The 16,484-nt window shown below is 37.2% G+C and overlaps 1 protein-coding gene and 1 long non-coding RNA gene across 22 annotated transcripts in view; one reads left to right on the top strand and one right to left on the bottom strand.

Annotated features, from left to right (window-relative positions):
- ARHGAP12 (Rho GTPase activating protein 12) overlaps positions 1-16,484 on the bottom strand; it is a 437,561-nt gene that overhangs the window by 137,689 nt on the left and 283,388 nt on the right. For 20 of the 21 annotated variants that reach the window (XM_079105849.1, XM_079105850.1, XM_079105859.1 and 17 more), the window contains one exon: positions 14,431-15,185. In XM_079105849.1, the coding sequence (XP_078961975.1) occupies positions 14,431-15,108 (678 nt within the window). In that variant the 5' untranslated portion in view covers positions 15,109-15,185. Of the gene's footprint in view, positions 1-14,430; positions 15,186-15,990; positions 16,129-16,484 lie in introns of those variants that run through there. The other variant, XM_079105845.1, reaches the window with a different exon arrangement.
- LOC306641053 overlaps positions 1-16,484 on the top strand; it is a 78,196-nt gene that overhangs the window by 16,569 nt on the left and 45,143 nt on the right. The window lies entirely within an intron of this gene.

Here is a 16,484-nt window from a genome sequence, read left to right as displayed (position 1 = left end):
ATTATATATTTAAAAAACACAGGAATAGAAGAAAACTTCCTCAACTTCAGGAAGGGGATCTACAAAAAATATACATAAAAGGATATTTAATGGTGAAAGACAATGTTTTCCCATTAAAACCAGGAACAAAACAAGGATGTGTGTTCTCACTTTCCTATTACCTGGTGCTGAATGCTCCAGCAAGTGCAATAAAGAAAAAAGAAAAAGGAAATACACAGCATACAGAACAAAAAGAAACAAACAATGCTATCCCTATTTGCAGGCGACATCACTGTCTACAAGGAAAATCACCAAGAATTAAAATGAAAACAAAGCAAAACTCTCCTGAAATCAATAAATTGAGTTAGGTCAGGTAACAGGATACAAAATAAAAACCAACTGCAGAACTTCCAATTTGAGCTCTGACATGCAGAAAGCTTAGAAATCATCAACATTCTAATATGAAGACAAAAGCTGAACAAACTAAAAATCAATGATTTATGGATCCATCAGAGAACCAAGGTCTCATGGCAAACCATTATCCCAAAATTTTAAAAGTGTGGCAAATTCTGTCACAGAGATTCACCCATCTGAAGCAGAAAGGACTAGAGCTAACAAACTAGTAAGAACATTTAAATAGTAATTTTGATTAACTCTGGAGACTGAATAGAGACTAGGGTAAGAATAACTAACTAACTTCTGGGAACCATCTGAAGAGGGACCCTACATTTTCTGGACTTTGTTTCCAAAACACACCTGATTCTTTCCATAAAGAGCCAAAAAAGCTACTCCCATAGCTCTAACAGACAGAAGGAAAAGTAACCAAGTGAAAAAAGCTCAGAGTCTTCACAACAAAGACCTGCTTTCCACACTGTAAGACCTTACCCAACCTAGAGAAAGGGCATTTCCCAGACTGCAGTCCTCTCTAGCCTTCCTCTCTCCAGAATGGAAAGGGGAGGAAAGAAGCATTGTGAAGTTGACAGTCTAAGGACATACTAAAAGACTTGAAATTTAATCAGACAGAACACTATCCCTCCCCCACACTTCTTTACCATCACACCAACAGGGCTTTCTGGTAACAACAGTCAATTACAGGGGAAAGATCTCCAAGAAACACATAAGAAGGAGGAGCTCTTTGAGAAGCCCCAAAACAGAGACAAAAACACAGTTACTTAAGGAATATTTAAAGTCTCTGGTATCTGCAACTACGGCAAACGTTAAACACAATCCAATCTTTAGCCAGATAACCTGACATCTCACATGAAAGGTCTATTTAATTCAATTCCTGTTACCTGATAAAACACATCTGGCTTTCCTTTCAACCACAAATACAAGGCATGTCATAAGGTAGGAAAATACTTGAAGGAACAAAGCAAGCATCAGAATCAAACTGGATACAGAATAGATACTGGAATTATCCGATAGGGAATTTTAAATAACTTATTAATAGGTTAAGTTTAGGGCTGGGAATGTGGCTCAGTTAGTTGGTCGAGTGCCTGCCTCGCAAGCACAAGGCCCTGGGTTCAATCCCCAGCACCGCAAAAAAAAAAAAAAAAAAAAGATCAAGTTTATAAAGGAAAAAGGATACAACATACGAAAACAAATGAAGAATTTAAGCAGAGAATTTTTTTTTAAATTCCAAGAATCAAAACGACATGCCAGAAATGAAAACACTATAGCAGAAACAGAAAATTTCTTTGTTGCTCTAAGCAATAGACTGGACATGGTGGAGAATCAGTGAGCCTGATTATATGCCAGTACAAACTTTCCAAACTGAAAGCAGGATAAATGACCTCCGCTCAAACTATACATCACCATCAGCATATAACCCTTGAACTGCAGAAAACCAAAGATGAAACAAGATTCTGAAAGAACTAGGAAGGGTGGGTCATCTTTACAGAGGATTGAGGATGAGAATTTAAACAACCTTCTCATCAGAAACCAAGTAAAGAGAAAGGAGGAAAATAGAAAAGGTGTGTTGAAAGAAAAAAAATCACCAACTAGAATTTTATATTTACAAAAATTATGCATTCAAATGAGTTGGACGAACAAAACTGAGGGAATTCAGTGCTACCAGACCAGATCTTCCCTGCAAGAAATGTTAATATTGTTAAGGTGGAGCTGAGATTACAGCTTAGTGGTAGGACACTCGCCTAACATGCAAAAGACCCTAGGTTCAATCACTTCGAATGTAAAAATTTAAAAACTGCTAAGGTGACCTTACTCCCCAAATTGATCTACATAAAACAATACCTAACACAATTCCAGCTGATTTCTTTGTAGAAATCGAAAAACTAATTCTAAAATTCATATGGAATTCAAAGGACCTAGAATAAATAAAAATACTCTTGAAAAAGAATAAAATACAGCCAGATATGGTGGTGCATGCTTGTAATCCCAATGGCTCTGAGGTAAGAGAATCAGGAGTCAAAGCCAGCCTAAGCAACTTAGGAAGGAGCTAAGCAACTCAGTGAGACCCTGTCTCTAAATAAAATACAAAAATGGGCTGGGGGTGTGGCTCAGTGGGTTAAGTGCCTCTGAGTTCAGTCCCTGGTAGAGAACAAAAACAAAAACAAAAACAAAACAAAACAAAAGAATAAAATAGGACTAACACTTTATACTTTTAAAACTTACTTCAAAACAAAAGTAATCAATTTTTCACTGGACTAGAACTGAGAGTCCAAATATAAACCACAAATAAACCAATGCACCTCTCATCAACTGATTTTCAACAGGGTGCCACCATCATTCAAGAAAGTAAGTCTTTTCAACAAACGGTGCTGGCCTAATTGGAGAGCCACAAACATACACAAATTGGATGCTCATTTCACACTATACATACAATGCTAATTCAAAATGGATCAAAAACCTAAATGAAAACTACAAAACTGAGAGGAAAAAGGAGATCTTCATAATCTGAGATTTAGCAATAGATATGACACCAAAAGCATGAGCAACAAAAGAAAAAAATAAACCGAAGCTCATCAAAATTAAGAACTTTTGTGATTAAAAGGAAATTCTCAAGATAATTAAATAGAAGGGGGATATAAAAGGATAAGAGGGGTAGGAGGGATGGGAGGGAGAAAAAAAAATAACAGAATAAATCAAAAACTATTGCCCTAGGTAAATATATGATTACACAAATGGTATGCCTCTACTTCATGTACAGAGAAACAAGATGTATCCCATTTGTTTACAATAAAAATGAATTAAAAAAAAGGAGGGGAAATGTTTACAAATCATATATTCAATAAAGGACCTCCATCTAAACTATATAAACAACCCTTACAACTCAATAAAAATATGACCCAACTGAAAATGGGCCAAGGATTCAAATAGACATTTCCCAAGAAAGGTATAAAAATACCCAATGCAAATATAAAAAGATGTTCAACATTATTAACCATTAAAGAAACGTAAATCAAAACTTCAATGAGGAGTTCCCTGGCCCAGGCTTCCCACAAACTGCTGACCCTCTGACCCATGAGTTGCCCGACCCTCCAATTCGTCATATCTGGCTCCTCCAGCGTCCCAGCTGTGAAGAAGGTGGTTCGGCAGCTCAGGCTGGAGGCCTGGCTCAACTATGTGAAGGTTTCCCAGGTAGCTTCAGACTGGCAACAATTCTGTCTGCAGAATGGGCAACATGATCCCGTGCTGACTGGACTATCTTCAGGTACAAATCCTTTCAGACCACAGAAAGTCTGTTCCTTTTTGTAGTCAAATGAATCTTACTGAGGTTTCCCAAACCACTGCTGAAGAACCAGTCAATATTCAAGAGAGCTAAATTTGAAGCCAGTACAAAAAGCTTCCCTATAACACATGTCATAATATAATCTTCTACTTTTGTCAGTCCTTAACATCTGCCTCTCTGAATTTTCATGAATTTCTATTTCACAAGGGTATTTATTTTAAATACACTGGCAGCAACATACAATGAAATACTTAAAATAAAACAAAAACCTTCAATGAAGGGTAGGGATTTAGCCCAATAGGGGAGCAATTGCCAAGCATGTGCAAGGCCCTGGACACAATGCCCAGCAATGCAAAAGAAAAAGAAAGGAAAAAAATACTGTTACACAACCACAACCGAAAAACACATGGAGATAACTGAAGACAAAATAGATAGTAGAAAAATATCAAAATTGAGGAGGAGTGAGTCAGAGAATGGTGATGTTTGCAATTAGCCTTGTTGTACTACCTGACTGTTAGGTTCTACTCATGTATTTTTATGGACAAGGACTAAACAATATTTTTTAGATGGAATGATGAGTGACATAAAAGAAGGGAGGGTTCTTGTCTATTAGCTTTACCTTGAGTGCAAGCTCTAAATCATATTCATTGGGATTGTTCTTGTATTCTTTCCATGTATGATACAATATAATTTATCCTCAATCAGGAGAAGTTTCCAGAAACAAAAAAAAAATTGCTTACTTCTCATGATAGTACAGTACCCAATTGAAGGTAGTATTAAATGAACAAATAAAGTCAAAAGAATATTAAAAATAAATAAATAAATAGACCCTGCAATGAGGTATCATTTCACACTCTCTAAGATAACTAAAATAAAAAAGACTGATAATAAGTACTGCTGGTGGGACCATAAAACCATACCTGTCACTCTAGAAAGCAGTCTGGCAGGTCCTCAAACAGTTAAACCTAAGTTTACCCTATGACCCAATAATTTCACTCCCAGAAATCTACCTAAGAAAAACAAAGTACATAATCCACACAAAAACTTACACACAAAACGCTGAGAGTAATATTATCCGTACTAACCAAAAAGTAGAAACAACCAATATGTCCAAAAAGTGATGAACAACAGAATGTTAGTCCATCGTAAAAAGGAAGTACCTGTTACAACATGGATGAACCCTGAATGTTAGGCTAGTGAAAGCCAGTCACAGAAGATCATATAATATGATTCCAAAGAAATGGAAGGTCCAGAATAGGAAAATTTATGGAGACAGAGTAGATTAATGGTTGCTCAGAGCTAGGGAAGGTAAGGGGACACTGATGGGATAAAGTGTACATAAAACTACAAATTTCTGATGAAAGAAACTAAGACCTAGTCCCTGTCCGTGGATTAAAAGATTCAATAGTGTTAAAGAAGTCAATTCTTCCCAATTTCATCTACCGGTTCAACCCAATTCCAATCAAAATCACAACGAACTATTCTGTAGAGATGGACAAACTGAATCTAACCTTAATAAAGACAAAACACCTAGAATAGACAACACAATACTGAAACACAAAGTTGAAAGCTACATACTATCTAGTTTCAACACTTTATATAAAGGTACATTAATCCAGAGAGCACAGTACAAGCAAAAGAATGACAGAATGACATATAGAACAGCAGAAAAGAGAAGAGAGCTCAGGAAGCACCACACAAATATAGTCCATTGAACTTTAATCCCCTCTGCCCAGGGCCTCAGGCATGCTAGACAAGAATTCTACCAGGAAGCAAACCTCCCAGCCCTCAAATGATTCTTTAACAGATGAACAAAACTAACCCAAGGAGGAAAGTTTTGGCAACAAATGGTGATGGAATAACTGAGTATACATACATACGTACATAAAGAAAAACAAAACAATGAACCTATCAAAGACTTTTTTACATAAATTAGCTCAAAATGGATCACAAACCTAAGTGTAAAATACAAGACCAAAAATTAATAGAATTGAAAAGAAAATTCTAGATGACCTTAGATTTGGCAATGAGTTTTTAGATATAACAACAAAAACATGATCCATAAGAGAAACTACTGTGTTGGATTTTATTAAAATTAGAAACTTCTCTTCAAAGACACTGCTTTTTTTTTTTTTTTTTTGGTACCTAGGATTGAACTCAGGGGCACTCAACCACTGAGCCACAGGCCTAACCCTATTTTGGATTTTATTTACATGCAGGGTCTCACTGAGTTGCTTAGAACCTCACTGTTTTGAGGCTGGCTTTGAACTTGTGATCCTCCTGCCTCAGCCTCCTGAGCCACTGCGATTAAAGACATGTGCCCAGCAAAAGACACTGTTAAAAGAATGATAAAACAAGTCACACACTGGGAAACAATATTTGTAAAATGCATAGCTAATAAAGGATTTGTATACAAAACATACAAGGAACTCATACAACAGGAAGAACCAGACGTGGTGGCACACACCTGTTAAGCACAGTGACTTGGCAGTCAGAAGAAGAACAAATTTGAAACAGTCTCAGCAACTTAGGAAAACCCTATCTCAGAAAATTGATGGGATGCGATGGTAGATGCCTTTAATACCAGCAGCCTGGGAGGCTGAGGCAGGAGGATCATGAGTTCAAACCCAGCCTTAGCAACTCAGCAAGGCCCTAAGCAATTCTGCAAGACCCTGTCTCTAAATAAAATATAAAAAGGCATGGAGATGTGGCATTAAATGCCCCTGGGTTAAATCCCAGGTACCAAAAATAAACAGATACATACATATGGGCATATACTTCAGTGTTGCAGAAAGCACCCCTGGGTTCAATGCCTTAGTGCCTGCCTGTCTGTGTCTCTCTTTCCCTCTCTCACACACATATACACAAATCAACAATAAGAAAAAAAAAAAAAAAAAAAATTTAAACCAGTCCATTAAAAACTAAGCAAAATAGGGCTGGGGCTATAGCTAAGTTGGTAGAGTGCTTGCCTCGCAAGCACAGCGCCCTGAGTTCAATACCCAGCACTGCAAAAAAAAAAAAAAAAAAAAAAAAAAAACCTAAGCAAAATAATAAATGGAGACCAGTAAAGTAGAGGGAAGGGAACAGAAGGAGGGAGGAGGAGGATAATACAAAGTCCTGGGAACTGAAGTAGAACAAATTATATTCCATGCATGTATAGTTAAGTCAAATCGAACCCTAACATTATGTGTAACCATAATGCACTAATAAAAACAATAAAAATGAAAAAAAAAAAAAACTGAGCAAAAGATGTCAAGAAACACTTCACCAAAGAAAACTGATAGCAAATAAACATATAAAAAGAAGCTGTAACATCATTTCTCATTAGGGAATTTAAATTAAAACATAAATATACTACACATCTATTCAAACTGCTAAAATCTAAACAACTGCCAATATTAAAAGCTGGTGAAGATATGGAGTAATAGATATTCTCCATCATTGCTAGTGGAAATACAAAAGAGTAAAGTCACTTTGTAAGACAGGTTTGCAGTCTCTTAGAAAGCCAAACAGTTTTCCCATACTGTCTAGGAAACATGCTGATAGGTTATCTAGCTAACTGATCTGGAAGTCACATCCATGCAAAAACCTACATATGCCAGACATGAAGACATACACCTACAATCCAGTTACTCAGAAGGTGAAGGCAACAGAAATGGAAGTTTAAAGCCTTAGTGAGACCCTGTCTCAAAATAAAAGGTAAAAGGGGTGAGGATACAGCTCAGTGGTAGAGGGCCTATGGGTTCAATCATCAGTACACTACACAGAGAAAAACAAAAGGAAAAAAAAGAACTTACACATGAATTATTATAGCACTCCTATTCAAAATTGACAAAAGGAGGATGATCCTGAAAATTAAAAACAAAAAGAACTGCACTAAGCATTATGTTCTTTGGAACAAAGTTATATTTCTCCTTTTTTTTTTTTCTTTTTCTTCTTCTTTTTTGCAGTGCTCGGGATTGAAACCCTTGTATTTGCAGGAAAGGCACTCTACCAACTGAGCTACATCCACAGCCCTAAAGTTGTAGCTCACTGGAGTACAATTAACAGGTTCTGATATGTACACCAGAGGCCCTAGGAGAGTACTCCTCTTTGTCTCTTCCAGCTTCTGCTGGCTACTGGCATTCTTTGGCTTGTAGACACATCACTCTAGTCTTCATGGAAAATATCTTCAAATAACTCTCTGCTGCATCTTCCTATCACCTTCTCTGTGTGTGATGACATTTAGTGACTACATGTAAGTGCCCAGAATAATCTCTTCATCTTAAAATTCTTCACTTAATCACACTTGCAAAGACCTCTTTTCCAAACGAGGTAACATTGATAGGTTCCAAATAGCAGGATCTCATATTTGGGGTGGATGTAAATCAGGATACTACAATTGCTAAAACAATTATGAAAAGGAATAGTGGTAGAAATCAGTATACCCAATTTCAAGACTTACTATATATGCTGTAATTAAGGCTGTATGGGATTAGCTCACCTCCTTTATCAGCCTTTAGATCAGCCTATTTGTTCTAGTCCTTTTTCCAATAATTGTCCTCATTATTATAAAGGATTTGGAAGAATGAAGCCAAACCACAGGAACCAAAAATAGATTCATACAAATATGCCCACTTGACTTTTTATGAGGGGTCAGGGGTACTGGGGATTGAACCTATGGGTGCTTTACCACTAAGCTACATCCCCAGTTCTCTTTATTTGGGAGACAGCGTCTCACTCAGTTGCCCAGGCTGGCCTTGGAACCTGCAATCGTACTACCTCAGTTTCCTGAGTCACTTATAGGCATGCACCACCAGGTCTGGCAGCCCACTTGATTTCTGATGAAAATAGAAAACAATTTGTTGAAGGAAAAACCATTTTTTCAACAAATGCTATTGTAATAACTAGATATCCATGAGACAAAACAAAAGAACTGGGATCTAAGTCTCAAATCTTATACAAAAAATAAAATTGGAATAGATCACACATTCAAATGTAAACAATGAACTATAAACTTTTAAGGGAACAAAATATAGAAGAAAACAAGATTTAGAAGCTAGGACTTCTGTGATAGTTCGTTTTGTGTCAATTTGGAGGGGCCACAGGGACCATATATTTGGGTAAGTGTTATTCTGGATGTTTCTCTGTTGATATTTAGAAAAGATTAACATTTTAAAAGGGGAATTTTTAGTAAAGCAGGTCAATCCCCATAATGGAGGCAGACCTCATCCAATGAGAAAAAGGCATGAACAGAACAAAAGACTGACCTCCTCAAAAATCAAAGGGAAATTATGCCAGCAGATGGCCTTTGGAATTTAAGTACAGCATCAGTTCTTCCCTGGGTCCCAGCCTGCTGATCCACTCCATGAATTCTGAACTTCTAAGTCTCCATACTTACAGGAACCAAATGCTTAAATTAATTCATTTGCCAACACTATGTATAAATACATATGTGAATATATACACAACACATCCCATTGGTTCTAATCTCTAGAAAAGCCTACACCAGCTACCCAAGGAGTTCACAGACATGAAATAAAAGCATGAGTAATAAAAGAAAAAATTAATAAATTGGAATTCATCAAAATAAAAATCTTTTGCTCTGCAAAAGACCCTCCTGAGGATGAAAAGACAAACTATACTCTGGGAGAAAATATCTGCAAATCATTTTATCTGACAAATGATTACTGTTCAGACCATATAAAGAGCTAAAACCACCACAGCAAAAACCAAACAATTCAATTAGAAAACTGACAAAAAACATGAAAAACCTTTCAATAAAGAAGATACATTATTTATGGCAAATACAAACACATAAAAAGATTTCTGAACCTGAGGGACTCAACAGCAGAACACGTGCTTGGCATGCATAGAGCTTTGAGCTCAACGTCCAGCACCAAAAAAGAAAAAAAAAAAAAAAAAGCTGAAGAAAGAGCTCCTTTTGGAGAGCGCTTGCCTAGCATGCGCAAGGACCGCGGTTCGAATCCCCAGCCTCTCAAATGAGAAGGAAAAAAAAAAAAAAAAAAAACGAACAACAAAAAAAAAAGTTCCACATCAATAGACACTAGAGAAGTGTAAATTAAAATCACAATGAGATATCACTACACACCTACCAGAATGGGTTAGGGAAAAAAGTGACCTTGCCAAATACTGGTGAGCATGGAGACAAACTAGATCCCTGCTGCTGAGATAACATGGTAGAGACACTCTGCAAAACAGTTTGGCAGGTTCCTAAAACACTACACACACAAACTGGACATGGTGGTACAGCCCTGTAATCCCAGCAACTTGGGAGGCTAAGGCGGGAGGATCACAAGTTTGAGGCCAGCCTCAGCAACTTAGCAAAACCCTGTCTCAAAATGAAAAATTAAAAGGGTTGGGGATGCAATTCAGTGGTTAACCCCTGGGTTCAATCCCCTGTACAAATTAATTAATTAATTAATTAAAAATAAAAACATGAAACTACTACACAAATCTATTCACCAGCATTTATCCCAGAGAAATAAATAGTTATCTTCACACACCAACCTGTACAAAAATGTTTAGAACAGTTTTGTTTATGAAGCCAAAAACTGGAAAAAAGAAACCCTAGATATTCTTAAATGGGTAAATAGTTGAACAAACTATGGTATATTCATACCACAGAAGACTACTCAGCAATAAAAAGAATGAAAGTTGATACACATACAAACCTGGATCAATCTCCAGAGAATTACAGTGAATAACAAAGCCAAGCCACAAAGGCTAAATAATGTATGATTCCATTTTTTGAAATGACAGAAGTATTGAAATGGTCAACATATTAGTAGCAGACGGAGTAAAAAAAACATGAATTGGGCTGGGGAGGCTGAGGAAAGAGGTTGATTACAGAGTACATATTACATAAGTAAAATATTCATCAAATCATACATTTGAGATTAGTACAATTTACATACTTGAGTATATGCAGTACCTAAAAAAAAAAAAAAACTATTAAAATTGCCACTTGGCTATTAATCTTTTAACTGTGATAATTTGTTTATACTATCTATACAATTATTAACAGTGAAATCATGACTGCCTGTAGCTGAAGCAATCTGGGTGGCAGGGTGGAGCCAGAACACATGCTAGATAGAGTAATGGAATAGTGGGAAATGTGGACAAGCAAAGAAGCAAACACACAGAACTATTCTCAGAAGTTGCCAAAAAAAAAGAAAAAGGCAATATAATGATGCTCAACAGAAGGTAGAGATGAAAAAGGGTTTTATTAAGATGGAAAATAGGATAGTAGATTTAAATACTCATGGAAAAGTCTTCATAAACACTGAGTCTAGAGCTGTATGGGGTGTAATACTATGAAAAGTGCAAAGAAAATATGAAGATATGGTCCTTTGATAAGACGCAGTGAAAGATGCTTACAGACAAAAAGGTGAAAATCCTTTAAAAAATGACAATACACCAGGCAGAGGGGTACAAGCCTATAATCCCAGCGGCTCAGGAGGCTGAGGCAGGAAGAGTTCAAAGCCAACCTCAGCAACTTAGGGAAGTCCTAAGTAACTTAGCGAGACATTCTCTCAAAACTAAAAAATAGAAAGGGCTGTGACTGTAGCTCAGTGGTTATGTGACCCTGAACTCAATGCCGGGTACCAAAAAAGAGGGACAAGAAAAAGGAAGAAAGAAAGAAAACAACAATAATGACAACTATATTTAGAATGGCAGGTATACTTTATCGAATACTTACTGTGGTAGGCAGTTCTTAAGGTGACCCCCAATGATCTTTGAATACTGCTATTAACATTCCTGTGAGTCTCCCCCCACACAGGAGGAGGCTGAACTACATAACCAATAGGATATGACGGCAAGATTTCCAAGATGAGGACCTAAGAGAAAGCACAGCTTCTGCCATGTTCTCTCTCCTTGATTGCTTCTTCTGGGTAAAGTCAGTCACAACACTAGAGCAGCCATGAAGAGGCATACCCAGAACCATGGGACTGAACCATCTTCAGAAGCAGCTCCCCCAGCCCAGCCAAGCCTGTATAACATGAGAGCAACCCCATGAGAGACCCCAAGCCTTTGGAACCACCCAGCTAAGCTGCTGATTTACTGGTCCACAGAAACTGAGAGATAATGAAAGTTTACTGTGTTAAGCCATTATCTTTGGGGGTAGTTTATTAAGCATCAATAGATACCGAATGCATTTACTATGTACTCAACAACCCTGTGATACCCATTGTAAGATGATGCCAATTGTCACAGAGAGGTTAAGTAATTTTTCCGAGTTGGGGTGAAAATCAGTGGCAGACTGCTGGCCTCACGTGTGCAACACCTGAATTCCACACCTAACACCACAAAGAAAAAGAATTGTAATTTCCCCTGATTAACACATGGTTGGCAAGTAATATGGAACCAGATTCAAATCTAAGGCCAACACTATTAACTACTATGCAAAATGTGCTCATCAAAGCTGAAGAAGTTCTAATATCACAGCTTTTATTGTTTGCTGTGAAGTAGAAGGCAAGGTTATCTAGTAAGAGCAAAGGAAAGAGCGAGTGAATCAGTGAAATGAAGAAAATGGAAAAGGTTTCAAACAATTGTCTCCGAGTTAGGAACAAGGGCTAGCCAGAGAAATCTAATAGTATTTCTAAACAGTGCTGTGGCTGAGGAGAGATTGGGAACCATGAATTTCCAGTGCAGTGAACTTAAGATGACCACAATAAAGAGAACACAGGATTGCTCATGCACATAAATATAACGGACAAACTATGCTGATAGCTGGGTGGAAAAGAAAACATGTCTCTCCCAAAGTCCATTAGCTTGATAAGGAGCTAGCAAAGAAAAATGTCAGCAAGCACTATATATTCTATGTCAGAATGTCACATGATGACTGAAGAAAAGTCTACTGAGACCCACAATGATAAACTGAACTCAAACACCAGAAATTTTTCTAGAGAATCTTCCTTTTTCCTATTACAAAACTTAAAACCTACAGAAAGAATGTACTTCCATGACAATGAGACAACAACTAAAAGCAGCATCCTAATTATATACTGACTTAACTTGATGAATCCCCTTACAACTGAGCTTCATCCCTAAAACTTAATACTTTTAAAATTTACTTAAAATTAGACTCTCCCAAATGTACGCAAGTTTCAATTTCATCCATACTTGGGAGTGAGGAAGTACTGCAGATTGAACATCCTTCCAAGTGTGGTGGTGTACGACTGCAAGCCCAGCAACTTGGCAAGCTGAGGCAGCAAGAAGATAACAAGTTCAAGGTCAGTCTGCCTAACTAAACAAGACCTTGTCTCAAAACAGAAATGAAAAGGGCCAGGAATGTAGCTGGTTGGCAGAACACTTGCAACCAGATTAATCTGCAGATTAATGAATCCCATTCCTTTTTATTTTTTTAAATGTTGAGATAAGGCCTTGCTCAGTTGCTGAGACTGGTCTCCAACCTATGATCTTCTTGCCTCAACCTCCCAAGCAGCTGAGATTACAGGTATGTGCCACCACTCCTGGACATACCTATGTTTTTATTTTCTTGGCAGTTTTGGGGATTGAACATGCTGAGCAAGCACTCTACCACTAAGCCACACCCCCAGTTCCATGCATACGCTTTTAAAAATGGTTTCACTTCACAGGAGAAATAAACTGGCACAGACCTAACTGCAAAACAAAATTAGGTATGAGAGGGAAAAAATTAAAAAATCAACACACGAGCACATGAAATTTTTTGGAGGCTAAAATTCAGTGCAATCAAATGAGGACATTTAGACACTTAAGTCACAAAAGTACATTAGTGGAAGTAAAAATTTCTGGGCTCTACAGTTTTTGATATTCAAGGTTTGTAAACAAGTTGCAATGGGAAACAGTGGTCAATACTCCAGTGACATTTCTTCATGTATCTACTATTGCCTGAAGATTTAGTAGAAACAAGTCAAAATGTGCACAGCTAGAAAACGGTAAAACTTTTTCTATTCAAAGATATATCAAGAGAGGCATGGTGGCACATGCCTGTAGTCCCAGCAACTCAGAAAGTTGAGGCAAGAGGATCACAAGTTCAAAGCCAGCCTCATCAACTTAGTGGGTCCTAAGCAGCTTAGTGAGACCCTGTCTCAAAATTAAAAACAGAAAGGGCAGGGAATGTGGCTCAGTGGTTAAGCATCTCTGGGTTCAAACGCCAGTAATGAAAACAAACAAAAATTAAAAAAAAAAAAAAAGAAAAAAGAAAAAAGAAAAAAGGAAAGGAACATCCTTTCAGGTGTGGTGGTGTACAACTGCAACCCAGCTACTTGGCAAGCTGAGGCAGCAAGAAGATCACAAGTTTAAGGTCAGTCTGCCTAACTAAACAAGATCTTGTCTCAAAACAGAAGTACAAAGGGCCAGGGATGTGGCTCCATGGCAGAGCACTTGGACAGAATATGTGAAGTCCTGGGTTTGATCTCCAGATACTACAAGAAAAAGGTAAAAATAAAAATCATCACTGGGTAAAACAAGTAAATCTCTTCTGCCTTATGCATAACCAATAAAAAGAAAAAAGAAAAACTTTCCCAAATTTAAAGTAGTTCTAGTTCTGAAAGGCAAAGAATTATGAAAATCATAAAGTGGCCCTTCATGAACTGCACAAGTTATTTTACATATTTTCTAACTCTATATCAGGACAGAATCCATGCATTCTCAAAATACAAAGGAAAACAAACAAGTCCTAAATCTTACACAAAGACTTTAAATAAAAGAAAAAGCAAAATTAAGTTTTAATTAAAGTGGGACACGTTTCACCATTCCATTCTAAATCTTACCCTTATCTGTTCAGTGGAGCTGCTGCTAAGCTCATCTCCAGATTCAGAATCTTGATGGATCCTTTCTGAGCCTTCTCCTGCTGAATCACAAGACTGTTCCTGGGAAAAGCTAGTTTTCTCAATGTCCAAGAACTCCGGACCAGGAAAGTGACCAAATAAGCGTGTCCTGTTCTGGCTACAAACTTTAGGAGAATGTGAGTCATTGTTAAATTTTCCGTTATTATGAGTCAGGTCCAGGCTTAGATTGAGAGTCTGACCTGGATTAAAATTGGGTCCAAAATTCTGATTGGCATCACGAGTAAGACCTGTTCCTTGAACAGACGATGGTGGCTTTCCAAAACTTGAAAGCTCAGGCAATTTGTTCACATTTTCTGTCGATCTCTGAAGGTGTAGATTCTGCATCATTTTCATAGAATTATTCGGCAGTCCAACTGCCTGCTTAACAGGTGGCATCAGAGCTTTGCGGGTGACCTCCTTAACATATTGGGCTGGCACATAAAAGGCTTTGGAATTGTCATCTAGTTTAACTTGCCACCAGTCATCATTGGTCTTTTTCACTAAGATGTACCGCTCCCCTTGTTTTATCACAATCTTTCTGTCCTTGGCTTCATATTCATAATCATATTCCACTTCAATATACACTTGTCCTGGAACCATCTTCCCACTTCTGTCAGCCATTTTTATTCAATATTATTCACCTCTCAAAAAGGAGAGCATGCCACATTATGGCTTTAGGACTTGCTGCATTAATATAGCTATATTATTTAAATGGAAGAAGAGAAGAAAAAATTTAATGTAATCTGGATTTGCTATTTGTTCACAAACATCATATACTATAGGCCAACTGAAAGAACATTACCTTCAAATCTCAAACCCCCAGAAAAGAAACGATACATAATATGTATTATCCTGCATTTTAAAAATATTTTCATTTGAATTATAATATAAATTTTTGACTAATTCATGACCCAAACTAAAACTAGTAACTCTGGAACAGTGAACATACTAACCAGTCCAGATAACACTAACAAAAGTCAGAGTTGGAAAGAACCTTCCTCATTTTCATGGCTACCTCAAACCTTCTTCACTTTCCTAGAAACACTCGCTAATTAGTAGTAATTAATATGTCTCAGGCACCTGTCAATGCCCAGGCACTGAGCTAGGTTTACTATAGACAACACCTAAGATACTTTTTGAATGTGGAACTGGACTTCAACAATCCCTCACATTACTATTTTACTTATTTTTCAGAATTGTTAGGAACATTATTAGTTTTAAGTTACCCAATTAAAAACTGTATGTTCCTAATACAAAAAGTTTTAAAAGAACAGTACTGCTAATGCTAGGCAAAACATACACAATAGACAACCAAAAGAAACTGCCATTGTACTTGATATCTCTCTTACCTCTACTCAGTAGGGCCACAATCCATTTTAGACTGAATCTCACAAATGGTTAACAGATAACCAGTCTTCTTATTTGTAAATGTTTAAAAATCTTCTTGCTCTTTTAATTCAAAGTCTATTAGGAATGGTCCTGTGGGTACACAGTATTACACACCTGTAATCCCAGCTACTTGAGCAGCTGAAGCAGGAGGATGAAAAATTTTGAGGCCAGCCTGGGCAACCTGGTGAGACTCTCTCAAAATATTTAGTTCAGTGGTAGAGTGCTTCCTAACATGTATGTGACCCTGGGTTTAATAGCCGGTGCCATAAAAAAAGAAAAAAGAAAAAAATAGCCATGAACCGGCTTGAGAAATGTAGCATTCACTTTTATTTCCATACCAATTCCAAAATATTTTGGTATCTCATAGAACCATAGGTCTCAAGGTTCAAAATCAGCACAGCATTTCAATATTGCTACAACTTGAGTATGTCAACCCCCATCTGTTATGGGATGAACTGTGTCCTCCAAAAAGATATGTTCAAATTCTAACCCCAGGAACTGAAAATGTAATTGTATTTGGAAATAGGAGATCTGCAGACATAAAAGTTAGTATGTGGTCATACTTGATTAAGGTAGGCCCCAAAACACAATAACTGTATCTTTATAAG

This window comes from Sciurus vulgaris (genome assembly GCF_902686455.1).
Source record: "Sciurus vulgaris genome assembly, chromosome: 12".
Taxonomy (NCBI): Eukaryota; Metazoa; Chordata; class Mammalia; order Rodentia; family Sciuridae; genus Sciurus; species Sciurus vulgaris.
Note: the sequence above shows the minus strand (reverse complement) of the source record. Positions and strands in the feature narration are given on the sequence as shown.